The 15,674-nt window shown below is 39.5% G+C and overlaps 1 protein-coding gene across 1 annotated transcript; it reads right to left on the bottom strand.

Moving 5' to 3' along the window:
- Positions 1–756: 756 nt before the first annotated feature.
- On the bottom strand, positions 757–13,367 carry PRR35 (proline rich 35). The gene is made up of 3 exons (XM_069735505.1): positions 13,314–13,367; positions 2,834–4,378; positions 757–2,463 (listed from the first exon to the last, which is right to left on the bottom strand). Exons 2-3 carry the CDS (start codon positions 4,285–4,287, stop codon positions 1,833–1,835), a joined length of 2,085 nt encoding a protein of 694 aa, XP_069591606.1. The 5' UTR covers positions 4,288–4,378; positions 13,314–13,367; the 3' UTR covers positions 757–1,832.
- Positions 13,368–15,674: the final 2,307 nt, after the last annotated feature.

Raw genomic sequence — 15,674 nt, 5'->3', positions numbered from 1 at the left:
GGTGGCATGTGGTATTGCAGATAAAACTTAATGAAGCTGAGCTGCCATACCAGTTACAACCATTGGCTAGGGGTGGCGCTGTTTCTGGAAGAGGCAGCAATGTTTTTGTAATTTTGTGTAAACCCTTTAGGAGACGGTCAGATCTACAGTAAGGATTTTACTAAAAAAAAGAGAGAAAAAGTTAATTTTCAGCAACTTTTTTTGTGTATTGACCACGTATCTCTAGGGTCTTGTTGTCAACCGTGACTGTAGCATTTAAGAATATGTAAATGAAGGAAGGTGTCTTAACACCCAACACAAAATGATTGATGGGGACCAATGGCAGCCGGAGGGGGGCTATTGGGGACCCCTATGTCTGCCATGTTTGTACACCTATCCTATGACTCTGGGCTATAAGGCCCACATAAACTTGATGCCGACCTTAGTATCTGCCAATATTTATTGGTTTAGAGAACTTGCCAACATTAGGAAACCAAACCGTGGGGCATTTAAGCTCCACCATATCTCAGCCGTACACTTCGCCAGCACCACCTATCTTAGGATAGTCCATCAATATCAATTCTCTTCCAGACCAGCGCCTTACATTTGGTAGTGGCTGTGCCTGGTATTGCAGCTAAGACCCATTTACATTAATAGAACAGAGTTGCAGTACCAGACACGGCCACTATTAAACGTATGGCGTACTCATTAAACGATGGGGTAAAATCCCTTTAAAATTTTTTTTAATCTTTGTCCATTTTATCCATCTGTAATAAATAACACTTCTTCACAGTCACTGCTTTAATAGATCAGATCACTAACAAATATTAAATATAAATATTAACAAAGTATTTTTAGTTGTGAGCAACATATGATCAATTTTTTTTTACAGCTATGACTTTAAAGGGGACTAGTCACCAGGTGAAAGTTGTCAGTTTGTGGTGTTATTTTATTCCCGCTGCGCCCCTGAGTTTTTTATTTTTTATTTCTTTAAAATCTGCCATACAGTTCCAGAGATAAGGGCGTTTTTGTTTAGTGATAAGTTTTATGGTCTTTATAAAGAAGGTGTGGCTAATGACAGCCTAATGACACGCCCACAGATTCCTATGAGCCACGCCCCATTTGTAAAAACCATATAAAGTAGTGCAAAATAAAAAAGCCGATATCTCTGGAACCGTATGGCGGATTTAAAAAAATAAAAATAAATAAAAACACGGGAGGAGGGGGAATAAAAATTTTTTAAAACTGCCCGTATTTGACCTGGTAAGAGGTCCCCTTTAAGTCCTCAGTAATATGTCATATATCCCACCTTTGTCTATGGAGCTGTTCATGGACCTGCTTTTTGAGGAGGTTTCCAGTAAAAAAAATTTACATAAAGATCTGAGGAGGCCTCAAAAAGGAGGAGGCCTTCCTGAAACCAGGTAATGCCACCACATCTCCCAGAACAACCCTTGTAAGAAAGTATGGCAGTATAACCGCTGGACAAGTGGGAAATCCTTGCATAAGTTCACATTGCCCATGGGTATAGCAGGACATTGCTAACCTGAGCTTGAACTTTCGTCTCGGCAGGCCCATAGAAGCCACAAGGGCGACCACTGGTGTGACATGCACTCTTGCCTCTGGTACTATCACTAAAAAAACTGTCTTTCCTGGGAAATTGGAATCATTTCTGGATCTCTTTCTTGCCAAGTAATCTGACACAGTGTTCTGCAAATCTGTCACAGTGAGGTGGCTGAATGTTTTATTCATGCAGACCTGGTAGCCCGGCTCTTGCATTTAATGTCTTTCGAGTCTACAGGTGGAAAGCTTCATGGGGATAGTGCGTGAAGATGACCATGGAAGAGTTGCGGACTTCAAATATTCTCCATTTGCAGTCGGCTTCTTCCAAATCCAACACCTCCAATCTCTTCCTGGTGAACTACGTGGGGCTGGGTAATCCCAGTGCTCCCCACTCTTCCATCCGGGCAGAGTAACACGCTCGAGTCCGCTTCACACTTGGTGGGACGGGCATAGCAAGTCACCAACTCTGGAGACAACAGTTCCACTTTCACCACCTGTTTCGGTGAGGATTCAAGGGGTGGGGGTGTTCTGGAATCTTCGCTCATTGGAAACTTTTCTGGATCTTCTTTATCCATATCATCTGCCCTCTTTATAGAGAGGTCTAATGGCCCATCGGGTGAGCATGAAGCCTTCTCTAGAGCCTGGTGGATATGAAGGAGTTCCAGTCGTATCTTACCAAGTTGCTCTCCAAGAGTCTTCTGACGACCACCGTCGTCAGACGTCAGGTTTGCCAACTTCCTCTCCACTTTCCCATATTCCTCCAAAGTTCTTGAAAGATCTCCAATGAGCAGAGATGCATTGACAACCATCGGCTCTGATTTTTCACTGGAAGTTTCAGATGATCTTCTCCTCTTGCAAGTGGTCACCTCTGAAATAGGGCTCTTCTCGTTCCAGAGATCAGGAGATGTAATAGGAGAACGAGTACTTTGGGAACAAAAAAAAAAATAATAATGAGAAATATAAAATTTAAAGAGGGCCTGTCACTTGCAATAAATCTATATTTTCTTTTTAACATGGTGTAATGGTTGCTGTTCTACTGAATCCGGCTTGTTTTTTCTTTTGTTCCTTTTCTCCCAGGTATATAAATCTAGTCTTTTTATCCAACTGGGAGTGGCCATCAAGCTGATGCCCATAGGAACAGTTGATAACCAAGCCCACTCTGTAAAAAGACTAGATTTATATACTGGGAAGAAGGAGCAATATCTCATGAATGGAGAACCCCAGGAACAAGAGATGGCTACTTGACCTTTTACTGATTCTAAAGATGTTTGTGTTATATGTCAAAAAATCTTACCTGTTATGGAAAGTCCGTTCGCCTTCCACCAAAGATGATGTCTGTTCACTTGCTACATTGGGTCCATCTCTGTCCAACCAAGACTTTCTCTTCACACATCCTAAAGGACTCGATTTGTCCCAAGGTGACACCTCAATGTTACCTTTCTGCATAGGGACTTCATTACTTCTGGAGGTTTGCACTCCGTAAGTGCCTAAAATCTCCTTCTGATGTTGAATGATGTCTCTTACCATCTGGGGAACCCATTTTCCTTCAACCTCTGGTTTATTGTGAGCTGGGGTTTGACTCTGTATCTTATCTCCAGGCACCCAAGAGATGGTGGTGTTTCCTTCTTCTGATTTGAGCGAGCAGGTCTTTAGAGGGTCGACAGGCATCTTTGGCTTTGAAGTACCAATAAACGTGTTTGTTGGTTGACTTTGGTTCATTGGCTTCACTTTGGCATCAGTGTTAAACGCATGCTCAAATAGCAAAGGATAGTAGAAACGAGGAAGAAATGATGATCTTTCTGTGTTTTGTAAAGTCTGGAAGTGAGTGGAATGTGGGGTGTGCATCAGTTGAGCTGTGGAAGTAAGAAAAGGGAGCTGGGCTGTACCGCTTGTCATGGTGGGGTTCAAATAGGAGAACAGGTTGGTGTTCAGTGGGTAATTAAGACCCAAAAGTGAAAGACCTTGATGTTCTTGGTAATCAGAATATGTTGGTGGTGGGTAACAAGGAATGATGTTGGTTCCATTGCACCCAACTGACGTATCTGCTCCAGCTTTCTTAAGTGTGCTGGTCAATAGTTTCCACTGATCCACCCGAGATCCTGCAAGATTACTTGAAGGTTTCCGTGAAGCCTTGATAAATCTTTGTTCCTCTCTTTCCTTCTCACATTGTCCATCTAACGAGAATACATCAGTGATGATAAACTCAGGTTCTCCATCTTTGTTAACTGTCTCCCTTTTGCCCTTCAGCCCAGTATCATTCTTGCTGGAGCTTGTATGTGAAGCCGGGATGTTCTTGCTTTTCTCTTTCTGACTTTGGCCAACCACTTCCTCTTCTTCTTCGTCTTCTGGTCTTTCATCATCCTCTTCTAGGAATCTCTGAATTTCAGAAGAAGTCTTCTCACCAACCTGCCTAGCCTTGGTGGATAGTCCAGTGGAATCGCAAGCCTCTTGCTTTTCTAAGTTTCCTTCCGTATGTGTTTCGTGAAGGTTTGTCTCAGAGACAAGGAAATTGTTCTTTTTGTAGGGCCAGTCGGACTCTATGAGAAGTGACAGTGAGTTCTTGCAAAGACTGTATTTCATGTGGTTGTACAAGTGTGACTTCTCCATACAGGTAAAGGGGCACTGAAAACACTTGTAGTTATATGGCTTCCCCCATGGCCTGGGGATATAATGTGGTTTTTTGGGCTTCCGTTCTTTATGTTTACATGTAGAGTTCAACTTACATCCAGCTTCTTCGTCTTTTGACATTTTCTTCAGATGGAACCTTACCTTTTACAAATTACAAGATCCTTTCCCAAAATTGAGAGATTATTTTTGTATTGTTTCTGGAAGAACCAACCTGCAGTGAGAAGGTAAATACATTTAGAAAATATTTCTGAAAACTGTACGCACATTTTGGTCAATGAATCTGTTGGAAGGAAAATGTGATTTTGGACATGTAGAAGCCAAAGAAGTGATGTTTTGTTTTTTTTTAGATGGAGACATATATTGTAGAACTGGAAAAAAATGCAGAATGAGGAAGATGGAGATACGAGACCTAAAGATGAAAAAAAAATTGGGATGAGAAGAAGGAAGGAAGCGAGGAAAGAGATCATGGATGAAAAATAACAATTTAAAGCATTTTACTCCCTACTTATTAGAACGCAAAGTGTTCCCCTCTCTGATGTGACCTCCAAAGATCACCTGTAAGCTGAGGAAACATGGCAGTAGGTGTTGTTTTCTTATAGCACCACCGCAGGAGGAAATAAGCATTACACTGAGTCCTCCAAAGCAAGAGTTACTCTTTGTAACCACTCTCTACTTTGGCCAAGAGGTCACCACTGTGAACAGAGGACCGTTTTATATGGGTATATGAAAAAACTCATTTGACCTATAGAACTTTTCTCCTAGGTTTCTCTAGAATAGAAGTTCATTTCATGGGACTATTCAATCACGTAGGCAAAACTTCATCATCTGCATTAACCTAGGCAACAATTTAGGCCATGAATGTTACCCAAGGCACGATGTATCTACAGTCTTACAAGAATTCCGGAATTCTTCAAGACCCGAAACTTCTTTTTGACTCCATCGCTCTGAATATGGAGTGAAAAGAAAAAAGACGAAGGGGGAAGAGACAGGTGTTTGGACTGCGGTTTCTGAAAACACTTCTTAACATATCTTCTTGGTCTGTTGGATTCCTCTACCTGCCACAAGACATTACTTCCACTGGTCTGTCAGGCAAGGCACGGGGGGACGTGCCTCAGGGTAACACAGCATCAGGGACCCTGCACCTGTGCATGGGAATTACTGTATCACTGCACAGTCTCACACTGAGGGCAGCCTCTAACCAGCCGGGGGGAGAGACAGGCGGGAGGAGAAATGGACTGATGGGAAAGAGGAGAGACGGAAAAGACTAGAAGAGAGAGAAGAAAAAAGTTACAAAGATGGAAAGAGGTAAGAGAAGGTGTAAAGCAATCGTAGCGGAAATGTTAAGGTGGCCGTATATGATTGCTCAACGGTAATTTCTCCGGCCACCTTATACACATGCATGCTCGGCTTGTCTGAGTGTGCATGCATCCTCAATGGGCAGAGGGGGAAAAAAAGGTTTGTACATATTGAAAACCCAACATGCTCAATGCTTCTTTTCCCTGACATCTACTCTTGGGTAAGAGTCAAGCACATGAAATAGTCTGTGGATCCTGATGAAATTTGCAAGGTGGTCAGGCAATGTCCCTTAACCCCTTCCAGTCATAGCTATTTTTCATTTTTATACATTCATCCCCCCTTTCGCCCCAAAAAACACGCTGAAAAACATGAAAAAAATCCAAGTCTGCTGAACTGGGGGAAAAAAACGCAATTTCGCAGTTGTTTCCTAGCTTTGTTTTAACGGCGTTCATCATGTGGTGAAATTTACCTGGTAACTTTATTCTTCAGGTCCGTATGATTGCGGCATTACCAAACGTGTAGAGTTTGTTTTTTGTTTTGTTTTTTATGAAAAAATAAAATTCAGCTCATCCCCATTTTCTGAGCATGCAACTTTTTTTCCGTCAACTAATAGCTTGTGTTTTGTGTGACGGGCTGTAGATATAATTGCCACCACTTTGTGGTACGTATGATGTTTTGATGGCTTTTTGTTGCATTTTTTGGAGGTACAACAACTGATAAATGGTTTTGGCATTTTATTTTTTTTTGTTGTTTTACAGCATTTTCCATATGGGTCAATTTTCATTCAAAATTTTGCAAACGTGATATATACCAAATATGTTTATATTTTTATTAGCTGGAGAAAAATTGATTGAAATGATAAATATATATCAAATATATATATATATATATATATATATATATATATATATATATATATATATATTAAAGTTTTAGTCCACTTAGACTTGATTATGCAATTGATTGCTTGTTCTATATACTAACATTATCTATCTATTCTCTATCTACAGTTTGGGAAATAAGTATTTGATCCCTTGCTGAGTTTGTGAGTTTGCCCACTGACAAAGACATATGAACAGTCTATAATTTTAAGGGTAGGTTAATTTTAACATTGAGAGGCAGAACATCAAAAATAAAATCCAGAAAATCACATTGTATAAATTATATACATTTAATTGCATTTTGCAGTGAGAAATAAGTATTTGATCCCTCCGGCAAACAAGACTTAATACTTGGTGGCAAATCCCTTGTTGGCAAGCACAGCAGTCAGACATTTTTTGTAGTTGATGATGAGGTTTGCGCACATGTCAGGAGGAATTTTGGTCCACTCCTCTTTGCAGATCATCTCTAAATCATTAAGATTTTGAGGCTGTTACTTGGCAACTCAGAGCTTCAACTCCCTCCATAAGTTTTCTATGGGATTAAGGTCTGGAGACTGGCTAGGCCACCCCATGACCTTAATGTGCTTCTTTTTGAGCCCCTCTTTTGTTGCCTTCACATTTGCGTTGTGCGCCGCTGCGTCGGCGACACAACGCAAATAAAAACGCACCAAAACGCACGCTAAAACGCTGCGTTTTGCGACGCATGCGTCCTTTTTTGCCGAAATTTGGACGCAAAAAAATGCAACTTGTTGCGTTTTCTGCGCCCGACGCTTGCGGCAAAAAAAACGCATGTGTCGCACAACGCAGCACAACGCATGTCCATGCGCCCCCCATGTTAAATATAGGGGCGCATGACGCATGCGCCGCCGCTGCGGCGCCCGACGCAAACACGCAAAACGCTAATGTGAACGTAGCCTTAGCTGTATGTTTTAAGTCTTGGTCTTGCTGGAAGACCCAGCCATGAACCATTTTTGATGTCCTGGCGGAGGGAAGGAGGTTGTCACTCAGGATTTTACGGTACATGGCTCAATCCATTCTCCTACTGATGCGGTGAAGTAGTCTTGTGCCCTTAGCAGAGAAACACCCACAAAACATAATGTTTCCACCTCCATGCTTGACAGTGGGGACGGTGTTCTTTGAGTCATAGGCAGCATTTCTCTTCCTCCATACACGACGAGTTGAATTAATGCCTGAGACCTCAATATTTGTCTCATCTGACAATAACACTTTCTTGCAATCACTCACAGAATCATCCAGGTGTTCATTGGCAAACTTCAGACGGGCCTGTACATGTGCCTTCTTGAGCAGGGGGACCTTGTGGGCACTGCAGGATTTTAAACCTTTACAGTGTAATGTGTTGCCAATGGTTTTCTTGGTGACTGTGGTCCCAGCTGCCTTGAGTTCAATAACAAGTTCCCCCGTGTAGTTTTAGGCTGATCTCTCACCTTCCTCATGATCAAGGATACCCCACGAGGTTAGATTTTGCATAGTGCCCAGATTGATGCCGATTGACAGTAATTTTGTATTTTTTTCACCCAGCATCTTACTTATGGTTTTAGGACCTGTAGAAGCGCCACTAGCGCGAAACAGCTGTAGTCCTTCACCCCCCAACACGTTGTCTCCCGCCCGCTTTTCTTCGTAAGATGTTCCAATAAAGTTAAAGATTTACGTCTGGACCGAGGAGTGCGCTATATTTCTTTCTCTTGGATTTACAACAGTTTTACTTATGGTTTTGTATCCCATTCCAGCTTTGTGCAGGTCTATGATCTTGTCCCTGACATCCTTATAAAGCTCTTTGGTCTTGCCCATGTTGTAGAGGTTAGAGTCTGACTGATTAATTGAGTCTGTGGACAGGAGTCTTTTATAAAGGTGACTATGTAAGACAGCTGTCTCTAATGCAGGTAACAAGTTGATTAGGAGCCAGAACTGTTAATGGTTGGTAGGGGATCAAATACTTATTTCTCAGTGCAAAATGCAAATAAATTTATAGAATATACAAATTGATTTTCTGGATTTTATTTTTGATGTTCTGTCTCTCAATGTTAAAATTAACCTACCCTTAAAATTATAGACTGTTCATGTCTTTGTCAGTGGGCAAACTTGCAAAATCAGCAAGGGATCAAATACTTATTTCCCCCACTGTATGTATCTCTCTATTATCTCTCTATTATCTCTCTATTATCTCTCTATTATCCCTTTTATTATCCATCATCTATTATCTATCTATCTATCTCTTCTCTATCCTCTATCTATCATTCATCTATTTGAAAAGATTTCAACTTCTTTCTATCTATCCCTCGTCCTAGGAAAAGTAATAAGCCCCACATGGACCTCCTGACCTCAGATTTCTTCTGCATCTCCCCCATTAGTAGCGCAGTACTCCCTCAGTCCTATAGACAGTAAATGACGTAGTATTGCACATGCTCAACCGCTGCACTATTCAGTTGGAGACCACCTCCGGTGGGGGTCCCTGCGATCATGCATTTATCACCTATTCTGAATTCGGTGGTCACTCCATAAAAGCTGAGCATAGACATGATATTTATCTGGAGACCACTGGAAGATCCGGCCTTACATGATGAAATCTGACCTTTATGGTGGTCATACACTCTAGATGTAAGGGGCTTGTTGGGGCTCCTGTTGGATTATCCTTGTCAGCATATGGGTTAATTATAAATTATAAGGACAAACCAACAGCAAGATGACTATAAATGAAGCGGATTGGGCTGAGAGTGCTGGGAGTCTCGGAGCAGCCGGGTTGGAGGGTTGTGTTGGTGCACACAGATTGCACCCCGGGGGATGGCACGGATGTTGGTGGGGGAGGACATGCCCATTTCCCGCAGCAGCTGCTGGTGAGAGAGCCTGGTACAGACCCATTTTTCATATTCCACAGTTCAATGCTACAGGCTGCTCCCAACCACAACCAAATGGTGCAGCCTCCTGTGTATGGGACCCCCGAGGGCCAGATGAAGACCCTGGAGGAGCACAGACTGCTGGTTACATCTTGAGCACCAACAGAGAACATTGCTAACCCTCTCCCTGCCGGTAATTACTAATCATGGTATCCAGGGCACAGGAGCCTTCTGTGCAGGGATCTATCCAGTATACTGCGCCCCCCAATGAGCCCTGGAAATGATCAATTTCACACAACCCCATGGTAGATAAATCTCACTCAGAATAACTATAAATGTAGGAATCGGAAATTGCCGCATACAAGGTGGAGCCTCCGGTAATCTATAGATCTGGCCTCAACCATAAAACTCGTCCACGGGCCCTATAGATACTCTATGAGAGATAAATGGACTTTCGTCAAAAATTTATCTATGTATCGTTCCATATATCTATCTATTATCTATCTATTTATCTATTCATCTTTCTATATATCTATTATCTATACATCTATTATCCAACTATTATCTAATATCTATCTACATACATACTATCATCTAATATCTATCCATTCATCGCTCCATATATCCATCTATTATCTATCTTATCTATCTATTATCTATCCATCTATTATCTATCTATTATCTATCATCTGTCTATTATCTATCTATTTATCTATTCATCTTTCTATATATCTATCTCTATCTATTATCTATACATCTATTATCCAACAATTATCTAATATCTATCTACATACATACTATCATCTAATATCTATCCATTCATCGCTCCATATATCCATCTATTATCTATCTTATCTATCTATTATCTATCATCTGTCTATTATCTATCTATTTATCTATTCATCTTTCTATATATCTATCTCTATCTATTATCTATACATCTATTATCCAACAATTATCTAATATCTATCTACATACATACTATCATCTAATATCTATCCATTCATCGTTCCATATATCTATTATCTATCCATCTATTAAGTATCTTATCTAATATCTATTATCTATCATCTATTATCTATCTTATCGATTATATATCTGTTATCTAATGTCTATCTATTATCTACAACAAATAATGGCAGCACTCCAGATATGAGATGGTGAAAAAAAACTGTGGCGTTTATTCACCCGTGTGCACACATACATAGGTGAATAAAGACCAGAGGGTTTTTTTCCACTATATCATGTCTGGCGGCTGCCATTTTTTGCTGTATGGATATGGAGGATACTGGGTCGGTCCCCTGAGTCTTGCACCCGTTTTCTATATCAGTTTTGTATATTTCTTCCTTTCTTCCTTTCTTCCTTTCTTTCTTTCTTTCTTTCTTTCTTTCTTTCTTTCTTTCTTTCTTTCTTTCTTTCTTTCTTTCTTTCTTTCTTTCTTTCTTTCTTTCTTTCTTTCTTTCTTTCTTTCTTTCTTTCTTTCTCTATGTCGGACACAGTCTGGTATATTGGAATTGTCTTGATCTTTGGAGTGGGGGAGTTTGAACGTGAAAGCATTGAATGAAGAATTGGGGGATTTGACTAAATCCCATCAGAGGTCTCAGATTTGACCAGAATAATGCCATCTCCCTGTACAGATCCATCCTCTTCTATGTCCCATCCACCACCAACAGGGGACAAGGTTGGGTCTCCACCACCCAGCCTACCATGGTATGGCAGATGCTCTGGGGCCCGTGCAGCTTTATAGTCTTTGAGGTGAGATATTCCCACCGAGATCTAACGATGGGAGAGGCAAGACGTAAGAACTTGTACCCTCATCCTACAAAATAAGTCACTTTGCAGCACAGTTGTCCATTGTCACCACGCCGGACCCTCGTGTTGTATGCAATGTCTCGCAGCCTCCTATCCCTCTAACGTTAATATATATATAATTAATATATATGGCCGGTCAGGGGCCCAAATACATTAGAGAAAATAAGAACAACGGTAACGATGATCACCTCGTGTGAACAAGCAGCAAAAGCTGCGCAGACACAGAAATATCTATGGACAGAACAATGTTATCATCAGGTCTTTATTGTGCAAAACCATCCAACCATAGAAACAATAACTATAAATAGTCCAGAATTATTATTACTTCATATCTGGGATAGAATAACTGTATTAAAAGGATAGAAGATTCCTGGTATCAATGGGAATATTTATTAGCATATATTATGTGTCATAATAGTGCACCCAGATATGAGAGCATTATAATAATTCTATCTATTTATCTATCTATATATATCATCTGTCTATCTATTGTCTATTATCTATCTCATATCTATTATTCTACAGTATCTATCTTCCATATCAATCTCCGTTGTCTGTCCATCCGTCTATTGGTCTATTCACTTAACTATTTGTCTGTCCGTCTATTTGTGGCTTCCATATCTATCTGTCGGTCTATCTATTATCTATCAATTATCTAAGTACTTAAATTATTAATTGTTTATGCAATAAAATATCTGATTTATCAGAACTGGCTATTTAATTATTTTATTGCTAGTATCTATATTCCCCATGAATCCCTTTCCTTGAATGTTGGGACATATGCAGATTGTGCCAATGACAAAAATGGACAATGTCTGATAGATGTACGGATTGTCCTACATTAGACCATACCATTTAGCTCTGTACAGTAGATCTCATCTGCGTCCCATGAAAACATAATACCCCTCCCATCTGCACATCCTCCACGTACAATCAGGTTGTCCAATCTGATTTTGACGTGTGTGGACTACAAGTACCAATCAATACAAAACAGAAGTTTTAACAACATTAAACAATCCATCCGCTTCATAAATCACAGTCACTGGTCTACATTTAACACATTTGAATGATAAATCACATCCTCGTGTTTCACAATCTGATGACAATGTAAATGTTGTTCTATCCAAAGCGGCAATCCAGCAGAGACCAGTGACGTCTCCGCGGTGCCTCAGACATTCATATGGCAAAAAGAGCTGACAGATTCAGCTAATTTATTATGCTTCATACTTTTTCAATAAGAGAAAGATTGTCCGGAAATATTTGTTTGATCTTTTATAAATGAGTAAAAAATGTTCCACCTTCTATCTACCTAAGTTCTTTCTCTTTTTTTCTGTCTTTTTCTTTTTTTTTTCCTTTCTACACTATCTAGTATCTATCTATTATCTATTAACTATCATCTATCTCTATCTATGTATTATCTATATATTTATCTATCTTTTATATAGCTACAATCTATCCCTATTTATTATCTCTATATATCTGTGTGTGTGTATGTATATATATATATATATATATATATATATATATACACATACATACACATATATATATAATGTATGTATGTATATATGTATGTGATATATATATATATATATATATATATATATATATATATATATATATATATATAATATGTTTATTTAGTTGGCTTTCTTACCTTGTTCATTCTTTCTTGTTTCATATCTCATTAGTTTAATAGATAATGTAAAGCATCTACATCTCTATAATATTTCTTTATTTAGTTCTTATTCAATATCTCTTTATTTTATCTATCGATCCATCTATGTACATACAGTGGCTATCTATTTTTTTAAGTTTTCTTTCTTCTTTCGTATCTATGCTTTATATTATCGGATTTCTTTAATTCATTCTTCATTTCATCTTTTACCTTCTCTTTCTCTATTTCTCATGTTTCAGATTATTTTGCTCCTCTATATATATTTTTTTAGTTTTAAAGTGCTCTTTTTTTTATATTTATCTATTGATTTGTCTATTTTCTTAGTTTTATTCTTTCACGCACCATATAACTTTGTTATCTATCGCTCTATCTAATAGAATTACAGGTATTACCTGCTGTCACGGTTCATGATCCATTTATACGGAACATTTTGAGAACTGTAATAAGATGTAGGATTATTTCTTTTAGTTTCCGATGTGTACAGAAGCTATGCCATACATACGGTATATGTTATCTATGATACTCCCTGAATAATGCACAGACTTTATTGTTATATATTCTATTAATATTCCAGCTATTTTCTCAGAATAACATTTTTAGAGATTGAGCGATATTCTAAGTACTTACAGTGCTGGAAGTGTTCACAGTTCAGTCCTTCCCTGGCTCCTCTCCCTGTGCTCTTTTTTTTCAGTATAGGAAGATGCTGCGGAGAAGTGCGGACCTCCCTCTGTGCTGCTGGTTGGCCAAATCCAACCCCACTCACTACCTATAAGAGGAGACTCCTGTTTCCCCCTATATACTACAGCACTGACAATAGGAACCAGAAATCTATCTAATCTCCACGATATGTGCTGTAGGATACAGTGCATTGTTCTGTTATCTGCCATTCGGATTGTAAATGGTCTTTACGAAATAACCCTGCCTCCGTGACCACCACTTTACCACATAAAGTTTTAGGCATGTGTGGTAAAAGTTCTGCACAGTAAGAATTCCTTAATAAAATATTAATATCTTATTTTTACCCATTAACAAAATGGAGAAACTCAAAATCCCATCAAAATTCAGTGATCGTACTTTGCTGTCCTCAGTTCTTCTAGGCACTTTTCAGTCCAGCGCACCTGTTGCCATTTTTCTGAACTCCAGTTCCTATGTTTCCGTGCACAGCTGAGTTGCTTGCTCTTGTTTCCTTGTCAACAATATGGGTTTGAGATGCAATTCTTCCATGAAGACCACTTCTGGCCAAACTTCTCAGTAGATGGCTGTAGCTGGGTCCCACTGGTTGCTGGCCGTTCTGAGTTGATGACACTGCTGGGCATCTTCCAAATTTGAAGGACTGTAATCCTGATGTGTTTGTCATCTGCTGCACTAAGTTTCCTTGGCCGACTACTACATTTTCCATCCTCAACGTTGCCCATTTCTTGGTGTCCTCAATGCTGAGAAATACAAGCAGATACTTATCCGTCATGTATACCATGAAGTAGGCTCCAAATTTATTCAGCAGAAAAAAACAACCCCAAACATCCAGCCAATGTCCTTAAGAATTATCTTTAGCATAAAGTACGGTAGATCAAGGAGTCCTGGAAGGGATGACATGGCTCCCACGTATCCTTGATCTCACATCATCAAGTCTGTCTGGGATCACACGAAGACACAGAAGGATCTGGAAAAGCCTTAAACACAGGAGATCTGGGGTCAGTTCTCCAAGATGTTTAGAACATCCTCCCTTCGAGATCCTCCAAAGATTCTGTGCAAGTACCCAGAAGAACTGATGAAGGCAAAAAGTGGTCATCAAATATTGATGGAATTTAGATTTCTCCTTTACATTTTGTTAATTGATAAAAATAAACTAGCACTTTTATGTATGAAAACATTTTTATTGTAAAGCCAACGAAATAAGCCAGAGCATAAGTGAGTTTGACTGACACAAAGTGAACCCTAACCCTTTTAGTACTAGAGACAGAATAGAACCATCCCGAGTAGGGTCACCTTGTGGTGGTGGGATGGCTTTTACACCTTTTTTTTTAAATCAAAATAGTGATAACTAAGTCCACTATCTTATTTACGTGTACTATGACTGTTCACTTACTACAGGGTGTATGTTCATTTTGTTCCTTTCTTGGGTTTTGAATATTCTTACTGCACAGCAATCTTTCCACGCCTGCCTAAAACTTTTGCTCATTACTGTGTCTTTAGTGCTGAGATTACGTCGTATGTAAGAGATGACTCATGGTAAAATCCTAACCTTAATTTAGCCCAGTGACTTCAGACCGACCCAAATGGGCAGCTGTGGCCCCGATACTTCTCCGAGACCTTATTCAGTCCCCCAACACTTCTAAGTAAATCAGCATATTCTATAGAAATACTAAGATGACATTGATGTAAATGAAGCTGAGAGGAACAAGATAATGAAGAGGTTCCAGGTCTGGAATAGTTTACGTTCCGTCTGCGACATGAAAACCAAGTCCCTTTTCCCATCCTATTTGCCACCTACCTGCTGACGCTCCTCCGGCAGACTTGCTGACCTATTTTTCTCTAGGTATTGTTCTGTTAGGCCAGTCACCTAAAATTATGTGTTTTTACAGCATTCCACTTCCCTATGACCGGCAGCTGGAGCGGAACGGAAAAGAAAATCCCTGTTTATAAAATATTATATCTGAGTTGTAATCATTTACTTGGCTGATATATATAACTCTTTAACTTTTGCTTAGGGGCTTTTCAAAGAAAATAACTTTGTCCTTGTGCTTATTTGACTGTACAGTAGGGGGCGGCCCGGAGGGGGGCATCTTTCCAAACTGGAAGTCGGATTTCATACAAGTTAGCAAAGGATGATTGATGATTATGGATTATTCCGCATGTTACCTCTTGAGGGGGTGGGGGCATAATTTCCTTTTTAGTAAGGAATGATCAAAATCAATAAGGGAGTGAATGTTCTTTAACTCTTTATAGGGTTTGTAAATATTTGTAACACATTATTTTATTGCTGCATTG

This window comes from Ranitomeya imitator, chromosome 7, assembly GCF_032444005.1.
Source record: "Ranitomeya imitator isolate aRanImi1 chromosome 7, aRanImi1.pri, whole genome shotgun sequence".
NCBI lineage: Eukaryota > Metazoa > Chordata > Amphibia > Anura > Dendrobatidae > Ranitomeya > Ranitomeya imitator.
This window is presented reverse-complemented; position numbering and strand designations above follow the sequence as displayed.

Excerpts from the sequence above, each read along its gene's own strand:
- PRR35 (XM_069735505.1), bottom strand. The coding sequence starts at position 4,287 with ATGTCAAAAGACGAAGAAGCTGGATGTAAGTTGAACTCTACATGTAAA. Across the intron at positions 2,464-2,833 it reads GAACGGACTTTCCATAACAG|TACTCGTTCTCCTATTACAT; the intron begins GTAAGATTTTTT and ends TTGTTCCCAAAG.